Source organism: Rosa chinensis, chromosome 3 (assembly GCF_002994745.2).
Source record: "Rosa chinensis cultivar Old Blush chromosome 3, RchiOBHm-V2, whole genome shotgun sequence".
NCBI classification, from domain to species: Eukaryota; Viridiplantae; Streptophyta; class Magnoliopsida; order Rosales; family Rosaceae; genus Rosa; species Rosa chinensis.
The window spans coordinates 30609287-30627846 of record NC_037090.1 but is presented as its reverse complement, the minus strand read 5'-3'; the positions used below and the strand labels follow the sequence as shown (position 1 = coordinate 30627846).

At 37.4% G+C, this 18560-nt stretch overlaps 1 protein-coding gene across 1 annotated transcript; it reads right to left on the bottom strand.

Annotated features, from left to right (window-relative positions):
• Window positions 1-368: 368 nt before the first annotated feature.
• Window positions 369-1337, bottom strand: LOC112194426. The gene has a single exon (XM_024334665.1). The coding sequence runs from the start codon at window positions 1335-1337 to the stop codon at window positions 369-371; it is 969 nt and encodes a 322-aa protein (XP_024190433.1).
• Window positions 1338-18560: the final 17223 nt, after the last annotated feature.

Below are 18560 nucleotides of genomic sequence, written 5' to 3'. Positions count from 1 at the left end.
AGCAACATTATATTAGACGTTGGGAGAGAGATCTAGCTAAAGGTGAGACTGAAGAAATTAAGTCACCCAATACAAAGATCTTGTGTCAAATCAGAATTAAAACTTTCATTTTCTACTTTAGGACGACTATATCTCAGAGCAGAGAATGCTAGTACAATCTGTGGATCGAGGACCAAGATTGGGAGGTGGAGTTAATCAGGAGCTAAATATATAGACACTGTGAAAGCTTAAATAGTAGTGAATGGGGATTTTTTGTATAAATTAAATCTTCATGTTCCAACAAAGGAAAAAAAAATCTTCATTTAATTTAATAATTAACATGATGATACATATAATAAATAACACAATCTAACGAATACGCTAGGGATTCAATATGGGGTGATTGTGTTAATGACACTGGCACATTGGGGCTGGTTTATCATTGCCAAAATGCTCTCTATCGACAACCATGAATAACTGAACATTGCTCCGTCATCAATATTATCATGCTCATCATCGTACTCTAATTGCGAGCGGTAATTATCAGCAGTAGTGTTCTCATTATTAATAATAGGGCTCTTGACAGCCTTATCCTTGGCTGTAATATCATCATATTCTGGCAACTTAGGGTTGACGTACTTAGGCTTCTTGAGGGCTCTGAACTTGGTAAATATATCATCCCAGTCAGGCAATTTGGGGTGGACGTGTTTAGAAGATTGGAAGGTAATAAGTTGTAGTTTATTGTTGCGATCCTCGTCGTCCTTTTCCTCTGCTGTTGATGATCTTTCTGGTGCCTCATCAGTAGAAGAACTAGTAAAAGAGGGTTTTACCAGTTCTTGTTTTACTCTATCATTGGGCACCACTGAGTCTGGGAAGAGAGCAAGAATAGACTTTTTGAAGGTAGGGTTTACACGATTCCCAGGCACCAGTTTCACAGTAGTTTCTACAAAACTCTCCCCGTAACGCTCTCCAAAAAGGTCCCTGATCTCCTCAAGCTCTGGAATCACCCCGCATCTTAATCTTGAAGAAGCAAAGACAAGACTTGAAACTGCTTCAGCTAGGTTTCTTTGACGACACTGCTTGTGCGTTCGAATATAATTATAAAAGGAGTGCTTAAGGATGAGGTTGCAGAAATGGTCGAGCAAATTGTAAACCGAAGATTCGTCTCTGATGTGTTGTTCTTGTTCGATCCTGAGGTTCAGTGCCTCGTCGTCTAGTTTCTCAAGCTCTTTCCGTAACTGCGTAGAAATAGCAGACCTCTCGTTTTTCAAGCACTCGAGCCGGGACCGAACTTGTTTGAGTAGTTTCTTGCACTTTGAAGCTTTTCTCCAACCCAACAATAAGGCCAACATCAACATGTCTTCGTCCGAGGTTTGGGAAGGAAGATAGAGCACAAGAAAGCAATTAAGAAATTTGATTTTTCTTGTTTCCTAAAAACAACGTGGAGGGTGTTTTATACTGGTAAGTGACAGTGGTGTAGCTGCTAGGTGTTGTCTAGCCGGAATTCGTACCTATCCGGGATTGGAAATTGCTTTCCATTTCGGGTTGATGTTGGATTGGGTGCAAATTAGTATCTTCTTATGCAACAAAGGACTATTTTATTTCCTTTTCTCTCACGTTGTATATTCAAGCCGTGCTGGCTGTAAATTTACTAGTTAGAGATCCCAAGTTTGCTGCGGGTAGTATAACTGCTTTCAAGACGTATAACAATTATCAATTGCTTTCTAATTGAACTAACAACTAATAGTAATCAAATGAAGTTATCATTTTGACAAAAAAAAAAAAAGGAACCAGATCGATAACCAAAACAATTCAAAATAAAATAGAAAAGAAACCAAACCAAACCAAAATAAAAAAGGGACACTGATAGGGCAAAAGAGCTAAAAATCTTTTACAGCTTCATGCGAGATATCAATAAAATGTACGTTCTTCTTGGCTGGTCAGCCGCTCATGGACTTTCAAAGGGTATTATTTGATTGTCGATTTCTTGAGTGCGCTGTTGATCTTGTTTTCAAGAATATTGTGGGAATGAAATTATTTGTCAAACTACCATCTAGTCAGGACACCACTGAGATTGAGGGAAAAGCAGAAGATACCATCCAAAGAGTAAAAACAATGATTCAGGCTAAGGAGAAGATTCAACCTGACCAATTCACACTCGTTTGTGATGGAAAGTTCCTTGAGGTGGACATAACACTGGCCTCAGTACATATGAAGAATGAGTCGACTCTTTACATGGTTTGATAGGAGTATTTTAATGCGATGTTTTAATAGTTATTTCCTCATATTTTACTTAGTTATTCCCTTAAATAAATCAGTTTTAATAAAGTTTCTATTTTCAGGTACCATAGAGTAAATGGAGAAGAAATGAGCTTAAAGACAAATGAGAAGCAAGGGAACGTTGAAAATGACAAAGGCAAGGCACAAGGGCTGCAGAAATGAGTTGAAACGAATAAATGAAGTTTTTCTGGTCTAGCCAGGAAATCCTGATCCGTCCAGGAAACCCTGGTCCGACTAGGAAACCCAGTCAAAGTAGGAATCCTGGGTTAACTAGGAAACATGTTCGGAGAAATGAAGAAAATGTAGAGTCCTAGTTGAACTAGGAAAGCAAAAGAAGATTCTGGAAGGTTCAGGAACATTTCATATGAAGAGTCCTTGTTTGAGTAAGAGTCCTGAAGACATGAGAAGTCTTGATGGGGCTAGGAAACCTTAGAGCACTAGGAGACCATGTGTCTTCAAGAGAGCTCAAGAATGTTCTAGAAAACTTGGGATATTGAGGCAAATAAAGAGACCAAAGTATACTAGGGTTTCTTGGATGCAAAAGGAAGGAATTCTAAGTGAAATAAGTGTTTTTGCCGTGAGGTATTCAAGGGATTCTGGAAAGTGACGTTTTTGAAATTTGAACTTTTCACGGAGAAATTCAAGAGATTACAACAAACAAAAAGGTTGAAAACAAGTCCAGATACATTCCTTGAGCTCCACACTCCTTCCTTGGCCGAAATTGAGGAGATAAATCAGAAAATAATCATATAATTAATGCAAAAGTAATCTCCCTAGAATCAAGGTGCTAAATTGAAGGCTTCTTATTGGTTGGATGACACAGTGTAGGTACAGATTTTGTACCTGCCGTATTGGCATTCCCATACAAAGCTATGACAACGCCCTTTAGTGATCTCGAAGAGTCACAGGACAGGTAAATTTATCTGCATATGCATGGGATTGCAACATATGTTGCAATCCCCGAGTCTGCAGTCAGTTTCATGTGGAGTCCGATTTTGGAAAGTAGGTTTTTGGTTTTATGTGTTTACGTTTTTAAAGAGTCTTCTGATTGTTTAAATCGTACTATTGATGTCCTAGGGTTTTTAGGACGTGTCTAATCCTAATTGATTTCCCTTAAGATTTGTTGGAGTTCATATATGGGAAGTTTCTTTCCAAATTAATTGGGAATTAGGGTAGAATCCTTGGATTATTGAGTAGTTGCCGCTGGTCTAGTATATGAGCCTGAAAGATACACGGTAAGTTGGGTAGATCCATAGACGCAAGAATTTTTGATGGAGTCTTGCATGAGTTTTGCATGTTAGTTTGAAATTGAGTCTTCACAAAGAGTCAAACACTTGGTCCATGTATAAGAGTTATTGATTGTGTCTTCATATGCATAAACACTCTCTTGAGATCATTAGAGCGAATGTGAAGAAAGAAGAGCAAGAATTGGTGATCATTCAAGTGAAGGAGTTCTAGAAGGAAGACTAATTTTGTGTTAGCTTTTGTCTAAACCTTATAGCCAAGCTAGTGCTATTCAAGTGTAAAAGAACATATCTTTTTGAATAAGATGATCATTATTTTGGGTTCTCAAGAGTAAGAGCCCGCAGTGTTTTTAATCTTATATTTTGAGGTTTTCACCGCGTAACCAAAATCTGGTGTTTAGTTTGTTATTTTGGTTTCTGCTACCCAGTAAGGATTGATCAGTGCACTGCAATCCCCATTCTTCAGAAAACACATTCTGTCCTTGTATTTTTCATTTGGCATCAGAGCAGGTTCTAAAGCTTTTTAGTTGATCCGTGATCAAGGATGGAACGTGAATATAACAGAGCCTCCAGTTCGATAAATTGCCCCCCTTTGTTTGATGGTGAAGATTACTCACAATGGAAGATCATGATGAGGGCATTCCTCTACTCTTAGGATGAAAATATGTGGAATATCGTTGAGACTGGATGGGAACACCCAACCAAGGTTGAAGACTTAAAGAAAGTTGAAGGGGCATCTGCAAGAGTTCTTAAGCCTAGGAAGGAATGGACAGAAGAGGAGGTTCAAAATAGAAGTTGTGATTTCATGGCACGGAATTCCTTATACACAGCTTTATCCAAGAAAGATAGGGTGAGAATCAGCCATTGTGACACGGCTAAACAAGCATGGGATCTTCTTTAGGTCACTTATGAAGAAAATAAAAAGGTTAGAGGTCAGAAGCTTCAGAGACTTGTTTTGGAGTTTGAGATCATGCAAATGGGGGAGGATGAATCAATAGATGACTTTCATGCTCGTCTTATGAACGTGACAAGTTAGTGTCACAGTCTTGGTGATCCTTTTGAAGAGCATCGGATTGTCAAGAAAATTCTTAGGTCTCTTTCATCAAAGTTTCAATCCAAACAAACAACTATAGAGGAGACTCAAGACCTGGACACCTATTATCTTGACAAACTGATAGGTAATCTCAAAACCTTTGAGATAAGGATCAAGCCCAAGAAAATGGTAAAAAAATGTTGCTCTCTCTTCTATTAAAAAGAAAGATTACATTGTTGATGATTCTGTGGATTTAGCTTTGTTGACTAAAGAGTTCAAATTTTTTTTTAAAAACAAAAACTCTTCTGGAAACTCATCGAAATTTTTTCCTAACAATCCTAAATACTTTGAGTGTGGTGGAATTGGACATCTTGCTGCCGATTATGGCAACAAGAAATATAATTTACGTGGAAACAAGGCTCTAAAATCTTCTTGGAGTGACAGTGATGAAGGCTCTCAATCCGATGGCGAAGAGGTAAATGTTGCTCTTAGTTCCTCTTTTGATTCTGAATTATCTGATGGTTCTGATTTAGAAGATAATACTCTTGATGAAGAAACAAATGAAAAGTGTAAGCAATTGTATAATGCTTCAAAAATTGTTCTTCAAAAAAATAACAAACTTGAAAAAGAAGTTGAATCATTGAGAGTGGAAAAAGAAAAAATTGAGCAAAATTTTGAAATTTCTTTGAAAGATTGGGAAGAAGAGCGTGCTAACCTTGTTGATAAGATCAAAGTTTTTCAGGGTAAGGCCGGGTCTCAAGATTGGGACAAGGAACATGATGAGCTCACTAACAAAATCAAAGTTTTGCAGGTTGAAATAAAAGCTCAATCTAATCTAAATGTTTCACTAATCCTTGAAAATGAGAAGTTGCTGGATGAATTATTGAGGGTCAATGAAAGCTTGAACAAGTTCACTATAGGGTTTGAAAAAGTCTAAAAAATGATTGGATTAGGCAAAGCTCATTGCAACAAAGAGGGATTAGGATACAATGGTGAGACCTGCAAGCCTTTGAGGTTTGTAAAAGGTGTGGAATGTGAAAGCTCATCAAGTCAGCCACAAAGTTCTTATGAAAATGGGTCTAGTTCCAAGTTGCTTGCAAAATCAGAACCACGTGTGGCTCACCCAACACTTCAGAAAAGCTCATCAGTAAGTCCTAACAAACTTTGTTAGCCCAGGTTTATTCACAACCCTAAAAACTTCATTCCTACTTGTCATTATTGTGGAAAATTAGGACACATACGTCCTACATGCAATATGCTTCGCAGGGTTATTCAAAATCAGAGGAAAACGTTGAGAATTAACTCACCTGCCTAGTTGCAAGCTGAGTTGAAAGAGGGTCTGAATCTAATCGCCAGGATTGCAAAGCTGGCTTCAATCCCCATAGATCTGGAAAGAAAAACAAAGCAGAAGCAAATCTGGATTAAAAAAGGTTCAAATAATCATTTTTCTGCTCATACAGATAATCTTAATAATATGCTTGAGCTTGCTTTTGTTCCTACTGAACACAAATTGGCTAATTCGTTTAGTAGGCCGTTAGACATAACTCAATTTGAATCACTTAGCAGCACCGTTAGTGGATGCTCTAAGTATTGATACTCTCACTTCGCTTGATCTATTTTGCATGCATTCATGTTGTATGTCTTCATGATAGTATAGGTGCATTTTCTTTACGTTTCTGCATTGTTAGGTTCAGTTTCTGGAAATTTGTATCCCCGAGTGTCTGGCAGATTATTTTAAACTTAGATTGACAAGGGCCCACTATGCCAAAATCCTTATCACACTACACTTTTTAGACAACGAAATTTTGTTTTCCGTCGTGTGATCACTGAAACTGCTTCACACAACAGGTTTAATGAGATTTAGTTGTATAAGGGGGTCGTAAATCAATTTTGTTTTGGTCCAAGATTATTGTACAACAGTTATAAGGATTTGTCTGTTGTCTGAATGAAAAAAAAATTTCCCCCTCACCTTGCTCAAATTTGGGTCGAAATTTTGACTCACATTGCACAACAGAATAGTTGTATATGTTGTATGAGAGTAAGTTGCAAAATAACATACAACACATTTTTTTTGTTTCTGTTGTGCAAGTTTGGAAGAAAATCACATGTACCCCAAAATGTGAGTGAGTAGCCCCAAAAAGGCCAATATTTGAGTGAAATGCTGATACATGATTATAAGCTCCTACAACGGAATGGCTTATTTTTGTTGTGTGAATGTGCGATGGTATTCCTAGGCGGGAAAAATGAGTTTGTCCCTTTGCACTAGGCGGGAGATTTGCTAGTAGGATCTCTAAGTTGAAGTTTCATTGTATATTATCAAAGAACCGAAATTATTTTGTGTGTTGTCTAAATTGGTTATACAAATCAAAAACTAAACTTAAGGCCCATTTTCCCTCATCCTACTTAGCTGTTTCCAACTCTTAGCCAGCTAGTCTTCGAGAGAAACAGCAAAACCCATCTTCTTTTTCTCAAAGCAGAACCCCTCTTCCCTTTCAAAAAAAAAAAAGCAGAACCCCTCTTCTTCTCTTAAAGAATCAAACCCATCTTCTTCTTGAAACCCATCTTCTCCTCAAAACCCATCTTCTAAATACACTCGATTAGGGTTCGATATACTCAATTAGGGTTTTCAATTTGGAGATTTGAAGGACGAGGAAAAAGGGGGGGGGGGGGGGCTTCTTCAATCATTGAAACCCTAAATCACTCTCTCAAACTCATTCGCGACCCCCTCATAAACCACCGCACTACCCACCTCTCCGCCTCATCTTCGATTCCGTTCACTCCGATTCAGTGAGTGAGCTTTAAGAGATCGATTCATCAGACTCTCCACTATCTCTATTACTGAAGCCGAAGGTACTACAATCTTTGCAATCTCACTAATTAATCGACTTCGATTTTGTTTCTGTTTTTCCAGTTTTCAATTCTTGTTCTTCAAGCAGCGAAGAGAAACGACTTCTTGGGCTATGGAGTCTTATGTTGAGGGACGATTCCGATTTGGCTGGAAGAACAGCAGTGGATCCAAGCTGGCATGAATTGGTTTGCTTCTTGCTACCTTTTATTCAAGTATAATCAATGGATCTTGTAAGTTTTACTTGTTTCATCATTTGCTTTGGTGAAATTGCGTTTCTTTTTAAGAATCAAAGGTTGCTCTGCTTGAGTACTGAGGTAAATTTGGCTCCTTTTGTGAACACCCATCTTGACTGATTGAAATTGGATTCATTTTGATCTGTCTTCTTTTCGATTTGTACTGATAATTGTGTGCAATTTCTCTTTCCAATGATTGTAAATATTTGAATATTTGAATGTACAATATTTTGTACAGTTGTGTTTAAATTTGGGTACTCTGTGCGTGCCTGTATGATGGTTTGGATTTCTGGATGATGGAATTTGGATTAATGGTTGTGTTGAATGTTGGTTTTCTTTGGGCTTTTGCTTCAGATATACAAAGGGAATAGAAAAGCAATTGAAGATGTTGCCAAGAGAAATGACATAGGTTCTGCTAGGTGTTCTCTTTTTCCCCCAGAACTTTTTGTTCTGAGCTTAGGTTTTCTACTTACAATTTTCCAATTTTATGTTTTGTTTTCCCTTATTGGTTTCGAATGAGACTGCATTATAATGTTCATATTATACTTCATAGTAATGTATTTTTTGGTTAAATTTAACCAAATTGAAATAGGTAGTAAATGTCGAGCTATCATGATATTGTAAATTTCATAGGAGATAGGAAGTTACCTAAATAAAGGCAATTTATTTTCTTATACTTCATGAAAGTTTAGTATCATTATCTACTTAGAACATATTTTAATCGTGGGCGGTCATAACAAAAGGATGTGGTTGGGCACCAAGGTTCTGGATACAGTTGAAGCCATTAAATGTTTAAGATAGTGAGCTAAAGGGGGCTCTCCAGCTTGATTTTGATCCTTGCCATGTGGTTTTGTTTGGTACTATATTTTATTTAACAGAATACTCTTATTTTATTTATGTCTTTTGTGTAAATTATTTCAATCACTTGATCTAGAAATTGTGAGATCAAGAAAGACAATGAATCTCTTTCGAACATGTCATCTCTTACTATGGTACTATTTTTCAAGTTGTTTAATTTCCAATTTGAGGGAGCATTCCTGAGTTGTTGAAGCTAAATTGTTATGTCTATGCAAAAGGGTCTAGATTTTTCATTTTTAAATTTTTTGATTCACTTGCTGATGATTGTATTCTGGAACTAGGTAATCTGTCTTCCTTACTATATCATAGTAGAAAAGACGTAAATATTAGAGGTGGACAATACAATGATGAATGGTGCCTTTTGTTTTGGAGTGGTTGATTGCCATAGAGACAACCCTTTAGATCTATAAGAATTCAATAAAGATTCATCTTTGGGAATTACATTGCCAAGATTGTTGTTCTACATTTTCAGAATGTCGTCGTTCATGTTTGCTTATTACATAGTTGTAGCTTGAGGATTCAAATTCTTTTGTTAAGTCTATTCTAATAGAGTTGGTCTAAGTGTATAAATCATGAGGGTCTTTGTAATCCTGAGATGTTTGTGCTACATCATTCTTATAAGCAAATTTCCATTACAGAGAAGTCGGGGTTATCTTGCAGTGATAGTATGTGGGCATTTCTTGATCTGATATTTTACTTTTCATGTTCCCTTGCCTTTTGACAGCGAACTGATAGTATATGATCCAGACACTTCCATTGGAGGTCCAAAGTCATGGTATGGCGCTTTCTTTTGTTTTTTGTTTTGTACTTTTTATTTTTACTCTTTTAAATTTGTTTGATTTTCTCGAGGTTTAGGCATTTTACATTAGTCAGTTTTTTTTTTTATTATTATTATTTTTTATCGGAAGGTTAAAACTTAAAAGCTATTAAACCTACATACAAAGCATAACTACAAGAAGGTTTCTGTTGGCCCTTAAATTGCTTGGTAGTTCATATGCATTATAAGATAATGACACTAAAGGATAGTAAACCATTTCCACTTGCTGCTCACACAATGTTCTACTTAGTTAAAGGGCTGTGCCAAAAAAGAAATGTGGGTCTTGAGAAGACTCGAAACAAATGTGGATACATTACTCTGTTTTCCGAAGACCTAATTGAAATTGGTTACCATGTCATCTTTATTTTACTTTTAACGAAAAGAACATTGTTCTACTCTTCTTGTAGAATCAAGATTTATAAAGATTTCATACTCCTACTCAATCTTTAGATAATCTATATGGCACATGTCTTGTCTAGCTCCCTTTACTTGTCAAGCAAAACCACCTCACTTGTCAGAGAACATGGAGATTACCTTCGTGGCTGAGGCCGTACATCTCTCTCTTTCTCTCTGCAATTTTTTTGTGGTGCAAACTTAAACCCCTATGTGTGCATTCAGGCCTTGGAGCAGAAGCAAGATGTAGACGTTGAATAAGGTGAGAACATGCAGGAACTTCCGTACAATCCAAGGAGTTGTCTTGTGAACCAGAATATGCTTGAATAAGAGGTGGGAGGACTGAAACTTGGTGGCGGACATCTGATATATATGTGTTAATTGGATTTGTTATCTATTTTTGCTCTCTATTTAATACCTGAAATTATTCTCTCTGGTTCTGTTAATTGGATTGTCATTTTGCTCCCACATTTTCTGTTTTGAAAGATCACATGTCTTCCAAACTGGGGTTTGCATTACCAGATATAAATGTAAGTCTTTTTATTGTCTTTATCTCTACAGCTTCTTGCATGTATCATTTAATTTGTCATGTTGCTCATTGGTAGTGTGGCTTTTGATGTGGGAGTATTGTATGCAGCTTCTTGAAACAAGTTGATGTGGTGGCAGAAGTAGAAGAAAAAGAGGAGCAACAGGAGCGCTTATTAGTCATGGCCGAAGTGGGCAAGCAATCATAAATAGTCCAATAATCACTGATCCATTTCTAGCACACTAATATTCTAGGAAATACATCATTTGTATTACATTTGACTATAATGTATGAATTGGAGTACTTCAATCAATGAATTGGATTCAAATTTCTTTCCAATATTTGCTAGTACCATTATTTAGGTAATAATGGAGTATTAATTTTGCCCAATTATGATCACATAATGATCAGGTAATAATCATAACACACTAATACTCTACAAATTGTTGTGTGAGGAGTAATGAAACAACAGAATAATTCTAATTCATGTTGTCTGACAAGAAATCAAACAACAGACCAAACTAGAACTCTGTTGTCTTAACCTAAATCATACAACAGAAAGCACTAGAACCCCGTTGTCTGACAAGCTTAACAAACAGCGGATTTAAACATATTCTGTTGTCTGAAAATAGCGCGTTAATTGATGGGCAGCTGCGCCTGGCATCTGCCGAGCCATCACACAACAGTTATAAGACATACCTGTTGCCTGTGTGTTTCTCAGACAACTGTGTTCCGCCATTGTCTGAATTTTCAACAGACAACGGCTCGCTCTACAACAGTGGCACTCCAAATCACACAACAGTTTTTGTCTGTCGTCTGATAAGTTTTTTGGCATAGTGGCGCCATACTCTTTTCCTTAAATCTGTGTGCAATGAGGTGTCTAGTACGTTTTGAATTTGCTCTTGCGTCACTTTGTAATTGTGAGCTTGAACAACATATTCTGTATCACCTTGTATCCTCACATGCACGCATACTCTGAGTGGTGGTAAGTCATATTTGTTGGTTGGCATGTTCTCAATACTCTTGTACGGAATATTTCTTTATTTTTGCTGCACCTTTAAAAAAAAATGAATGTATTATGGAGCATGGCCAAGCTATTCCCAAAGTAAACAGGCCTCGGTCGTGATGAACGATATGAAGATTGGGAAGAAACAGGAATTGTTTGGTCACCCCGGAGGATTGTGAGACTATTGACTCAAGTAGATGTGCTCTTTGGGATGTCCTTGTTACATCTAGTACCCTAAAGTCATCTGACTTGGGAGCTGCTAGCATAATACTCGTTACATGGGTCGTAGTCTCTTCTTAAGCAAAAATATTACTTTGTGTGAAAGGCAAAAAGAAAAAATTCAAAATCATGCCCACACGGTGTTATAAGGGGAATAAAGATTATGTGCTTCAAACTGTCTCGTATGTGAGTTTTGCTCTTCAGGTTTCCACAAATATTACACACCCCATCTTGAGATATGTTCACTTTTCACAACAAGAGGTATAGAATACTCGATCACCCTCTATGTTACCTTGTGATTGTCGGAATCAATTCACTCGTGTGAACTTATTTTGTTGCACTCTTGTTTATGATTAAGTGGTATTGCTCTTGTTGGAAATGCTATGTGAATTAAATCTGTTCTTAGCATTTGGATACAACCCACTCATTTTGTGTTTGCATTTCATTCTTGCATCTCTCTTCACATGATCACCCTTAAGGGGAGTATTAATACTTGGACTATCTGTTGTGCTCCATCTATTTGTGATCCTCTTTCTACATATCTTCCGCTATGTAAGTTATCTTTGTCATTCATATTCAAAAAGGGGGAGAAATTAGATGTGTGACGCTGTGTGACTGTGATAACGTTATTCTATCTTGTGAATTTTACCAAATGTGTTGATAAGTGTTTCAGGAAAATTATGGATGATGAATTGTGATGTTTCTCAAGTACTTGTTGAGGGGGAGTTTCTTGTAATAGAATAGTTTTGTATAGGAATGTCAAAGGGGGAGATTGTAGGTACAGATTTTGTACCTGTCGTATTGGCATTCCCATACAAAGCTATGACAACACCCTTTACTGATCTCGAAGAGTAACAGGATAGGTAAATGCATTTGCATATGCATGGGATTGCAACATGTGTTGCAATCCCTGAGTCTGCAATCAGTTTCATGTGGAGTCCGATTTTGGAAAGTAGGTTTTTGGTTTTATGTATTTACATTTTTAAAGAGTCTTCTGATTGTTAAAATCGTACTATTGATGTCCTAGGGTTTTTAGGACGTGTCTAATCCTAATTGATTTCCCTTAAGATTTGTTAGAGTTCATATATGGGAAGTTTCTTTCCAAATTAATTGGGAATTAGGGTAGAATCCTTGGATTATTGAGTAGTTGCCGCTGGTCTATTATATGAGCTTGAAAGATACACGGTCAGTTGGGTAGATCCATAGAGGCAAGAATTTTTGATAGAGTCTTGCATGTTAGTTTGAAATCGAGTCTTTACAAAGAGTCAAATACTTGGTCCATGTATAAGTGTTATTGATTGTGTCTTCATATGCATAAACACTCTTGAGATCAGTAGAGAGACGGTGAAGAAAGAAGAGCAAGAATTGGTGATCATTCAAGTGAAGGAGTTCTAGAAGGAAGACTAATTTTGTGTTAGCTTTTGTCTAAACCTTATAGTCAAGCTAGTGCTATTCAAGTGTAAAAGAACATATCTTTTTGAATAAGATGATCATTATTTTGGGTTCTCAAGAGTAAGAGCCCGCAGTGTTTTTAATCTCATATTTTGAGGTTTTCACCGCGTAACCAAAATCTGGTGTTTAGTTTGTTATTTTGGTTTCTGCTGCCCAGTAAGGATTGATCAGTGCACTGCAATCCCCATTCTCCAGAAAACACATTCTGTCCTTGTATTTTTCACACAGGAAGGATGATGTGGAATTGTCTGATTGGCTAATGTTGTGTGGATCAATCAGATAAATTCTAGAAAATAAAAAGAAGAATTTTGAAGGCTTGGAGACTAAGTTGCCGGCCATCTTCCTATAAATAGGAACATCATTGGACGACTTGACACACAACTTCAACATACCACTTCACACACCAATTCTTTCATTCTTTTCAACACCAAAAATTCTCTCCATTCTCTAGTCTTCAAAAGCTCTGCGTCTCAACCAAGGAGGAGAAGAAGTCATGCAATACATCAAGATCCTAGCCGCCATTCACCCTTGTGTCGTCCCTAGAAGATTGGTTGCTTTCAAGGATTTTCAAGTTCTACGTCTCAAGGCTTTGTCATTCATCTTTCATGGTGTATTTCATACTTTCTTTTGTTTTCCTTTGTTTGATTCGTAGAGTTATGAATTCTAGTTAACATGGCGTTAAGGGAAAAGTTTAAAGTCCGTTTATATGTTTTGAAATAAAGTTTTGATTTCTATGTTGCTTATGTGAGATTGCTTGGTTGATTTTGGATTACAGAAAACTTTTGCATGTTTATATTCCTTGGTGGTCAACTTAGGATATATACATGTAATTGGTGCTAGATTTAGGTAAACAATTCACCTAATAGTTTTGTGAATCTATTTCATAAGTAGTTAAGGCTTTGGACAAAAGTCGAAATCAATTAAGGAGGATTGCAAATAGATGAATTTTTTCATACTAGGTTATGCACTTTGGTTGACATCCTTTCTTTGTTCTTCATGTGTTGAATGTGTTCTTGATTAGCTTGCTTTCTAGACTAAGATTGCATGTTCAATATGACTAATTTAGGTGCTTTCACTTAGATTAATTATTCAAGGAAAGTAAATTATGGGAAATCGTTTGCTTTCTAACGTTTCACATGGTCAACTTCTTTCCCATGACATAGAAAATCAACTATAGGAATTGTAATTGGATTTCATTCATATGATTGTGGTTTTGATCTTTGTTCCTTGTGTTCCACCCCTTGTATATGTATTTTACATTTTTTTTTGTTTTGTTTTTAATTTTTTTTATTACAAAATCCTAAAATCCCCCCTCTTTGCGTTAACTTGTATATATTCTTTGTTTTATTTTTGTAAATAATATTTTATACTTTTTATTAATTCTTTATTTGTTGATGCAATTACAGATGTACCCTCAATCCCCGGCTTGAACGATCCCCACTTATTCTATACTGACAACTATATTTTGCAGGGTTAAATTGTGCGCTTGCTTTTAGCGTATCATGGTTTTTGTCAGAAAAATATTTGAGGTGGAATGAATATTCTCATTGATACTAGAAGATTATATACAGACTAGGTTCTTGTATAACAAGTAAATCCTTACAGGTTAGGGATACAAGGGAATATCACAAATAATCTCCTAATGATACATAATTACATATTAATTATAGAATATTCTTAACACTTCCCCTCAAGTTGGAGAGTGAATATCAAGCACTCCAAACTTGCATAACAAGGCTTTGAACTTGTCTTTGCCCAATGCCTTTGTGAATATATCTACTAACTGTTGTAAAGAACCAACATATCGGGTGCTGATGGAACCATTCAATATCTTGTCTCAAATAAAATGATAATCCATTTCAATGTGACATGTTCTCTCATGAAAAACTGGGCTTGCGGCTATGTGTAGAGCTGCTTGATTATCACAATGCAAAATAGCAGGTCTAGAAATAGGTATATGCAAATCAGCAAACAAATATTGTAGCCAAGTGAGTTCAAAACATATACAGCCATTGCTCTACAATGAGACCGTCTTTTATCTTTTGGTACGCCATGAGATCAAAGAATCTCCTAAGAAAACACAATATCCAGTAGTAGACCGACGAGTATTAGGACAACCTGCCCAATCTGAATCACAAAAAGCTCTCAAATTCAAATTGCTATTGGAACTTAAAAGCAAACCTTGCCCAGGAGAGGATTTCAAGTATCTGACAACTCGAAGTGCAGCAGCCATATGAGGTTGATGCTGCTCATGCATGAATCTACCAAGAACATAAATAAAATAGGCAGTGTCGAGTCTTGTGATTGTAAGATATATAAGTCGTCCAACCAAACGTCTATATGCAGCCGGATCCTTAAGTAGCTCACCTTTGTTTCATAATTTGGCTTCTTCCATGGGAAAATCAACTGGCTTTACACCCAAAAATTTGGTGTCCTTGATAATTTCTAAAGCATACTTGCGTTGAGATATATAAATGCCCTTTTTTGAATGAGAAATCTCAAGTCCAAGGAAGTATTTAAGGTCACCCAAATCTTTGATGCGAAAACGGGTATGAAGAAATTGTTTGAGAGATTTGATAGAATCACAGTTGTTCCCAGTAATGAGGATTTCATCCACATAAATTAATAATAGAATTACCAACCTTTTGAACAAAAAGAGAGTAGTCAGCCTTTGATTGAGTGAACCCGGCAGCAAGAATTGCTTTTGTAAACTTGGTAAACCATTGACGAGAGGCTTGCTTCAAACCATATAAGGACTTGTTAAGGTGACACACATAATTCTCCCCCTATCGCCGAAGACCTGGAGGAGGAGACATGTACAAATCTTCTTGCAAATCACCATTAAGAAAAGCATTATTAACGTCAAGTTGGTGAAGAGACCAACCTTGACAAGCAACAATGGCAAGAAGTCAGCGAACAATAACCATCTTTGTTGTGAGTGAAAAAGTATCATGATAATCAATCCCAGCAGCTTGAGTGAAGCTCTTGGCAACAAGGTGAGCTTTATACCTCTCAATAGAACCATCAGCATTATACTTAATTCGATAGACCCATCTGCAAGCAATAGGACGTTTTCCAGGAGGAAGTGAGATGAGTGTCCAAGTGTTTTTGGTAGTAGGAGTGGCAAGTTCATTGTCCATTGCTTGTTGCCATTTAGGATTAGAGTGTGCATCTACATAAGAAGAGGGCTCCTCAGCCCTGCTAATGGCAGCAACATAAAAAAGATGGGACGGTCATGAGTACCATTGATAAGAGATGAAATTACAAAGTGGGTAACGCGTACCTGGTGGAGGACTTGATAGAGGAGATGATAAATGGTGTGGTGGTAAACTTGCGAGCAGACATAATCACGGAGACGAATATTAGGCTCACGGGAATGTTGGGACCAGCGAAGCGTGGGTTCAAGTGCTTGTGCTAGCGCAGGGTCAGGCACGAGTTCAGGTGCGAGTTCACGAGTGGGGTCAAGCATCGGGTCAGGCACAGGTATAGGCACTTCAGGAGCCGGTTCAGTCATTAAGTCAGGTACGAGTGTGACAGAAATGGTGGAGAGAGAGATGCAGGCACGTTAGAGGACATGGGATCAAAAGAAGAAATAAAAGAATGAATTTGGGGAGGAAAATGAAAGGTATCTTCAAGAAAAAGAACATCCCTATTGATAAAAATTTTCTTTGTTTCGAGATTGTAGAGTTTATAAGCTTTATGGCCCATTGGAGCAAATTTTGAAGCTGGATGAACAAACGTAGCAAAAGCAACACATCCAAAAATACACATTTGAGAATAGTCAGGAGGCTTGTTATAAAGAACTTCAAATGAGGTTTTCTTATTCAATAAAAGTATAGGAAGTTGATTAATTGTATAGGCAGCAGTGTTCTGTGATGCTCCGAAAATTCGTAACTATTTTCCGAGGACTTTCCAGAATTTAATTAGTGGTTATTGGACCGTCTCGTGGCTTGTGAATGAAGCGGAAGTGTTTCGGATGAATTTTTATTCGGAAAGTATGACTTTAGGGGGATCGCTAAGGTTGACTTTAGATATGTTGAGATTCTCCAAAAACTTCCTTCACGAAAGTTGTAGAACGCGTCAATACGAGTTCGTGGACATGTGGAACGCGAAAATCGGAGTTCGTATGTGAAAGTTATGAGCGTTTGAAGTTTTGGGAAAGTTCTATAAATATGAGTTTCCGTTTTCGAAAACTTACTATTTCCATTTTTCCATTTTCCTTTTCTGGAAACCAGAAACGCTCCGTTCTCTCTCCTCACCTTCGACTGACCCGACCCGAACCTGAAAACCTGACCCAGCTTTTCCGGCGGTCTTTAGTGACTAAACTTTCTAGATCAGTTCGTCGTTGTCGTCCGCTCCTCCATGTGGTGTCCACTAGCGGCGATTCGGGGTGGTGATGGCGCTAGAAGGCGGTGAAGTTTGGTGTATTCTGACCCGGTAAGAAAATGCAGTTCCGGCGACTTCGTGGCTTCATGCTTCCTGTTGTGAGTTCGTGGAAGCCTCCCCGATCGATCTATGGTGTTTGTTTGGATCGATTTACGTAGAAATCGGTTTAACTCAGATTGAGCAAAAATCCAAAGCTTGTGAGGTAGTTTTCGACCCTTTGTGCTTGTTTTCTGACTTTGAGCTAGTTATGAAAATTTACAAGCATGCTTAGATGAATAGCTTTGATGTTGGGAGTTTTGTGAAATATTGAGTTTTGGCAGGCGGCGGTGCACCACCGCATGTGGTGGCGTTCTGGTGGCTTTCCTGCCATGTAGGGAACTGTTTTTGGTATTATATATGTTCTACTCGTTGATACGAGCGTTTCGATATATAATATGTAAATTTTGGAGTTCGTATGGATTTGTTATGATTTTTACGGTTTCATACCGGTCTATTTATTCGATCCGTGAGGATTCGAGCTTCCTACTGACTTGTGGGTTGGTCATGTCGTTCGTGGAAGTATTCCGGAGACCTTGGGAGGTCTCAAATGTGGTTTTGCCTTGATTAGTGCCACTTTGGGGGTTTTAGTTCAAAACAGGGGTTTCGAACTTAAACCAAATGTGAATCGTTACTAAGTTGGAACCGTATGTGTTAGGTACTTGACGAAGTACTTTGGACGGTTATTTTTGTGGATTGGCTGCTTTGTGCTACATTGAAGATGCAGCGGGAGTTTCGAGGTGAGTAATCTCACAAGGTTCATTATGAACGGAATTACCATTATTGTTTTGGCGTTAATTATTTAACTGCAAACTATAGTTGGTATTGGTAGGCATTCCTGAGCGAATGACTATGTGTGTGTGTGTGTGTGTGTGTATATATATTTACGTGAAATATATAGATATATATATATATATATATATATATTCTTGTGAGTGATGTGTGGTGAATAATATGCATGATGATGTTTATATTATTGTTGAAGGCGACTTTTCAGGAAACAATATTGTGGAAAAAGATGTTTTATATTGTTTGAAAAGTAGTGAATTTGATGTTACATGGTTGAGTCAAGGTGACTCATTTTAGATGTATTGGTCCTTGTACCAAGAGCCACAAATGGTGAGCAGAGATGGGGAAAGCCGGAACTAGATGTTTGTAACGTTTCTAGGTCAGGTGTGACTTACTTAACGTTTGACTTTAAGGCCAGTCAGGGTCTAAAGATCATATGTCACAGATGGTGACAGGTCGCA

Bases quoted from the DNA above. Each gene is read 5' to 3' on its own strand.
- LOC112194426 (XM_024334665.1), bottom strand. From the start codon at position 1,337: ATGTTGATGTTGGCCTTATTGTTGGGTTGGAGAAAAGCTTCAAAGTGC.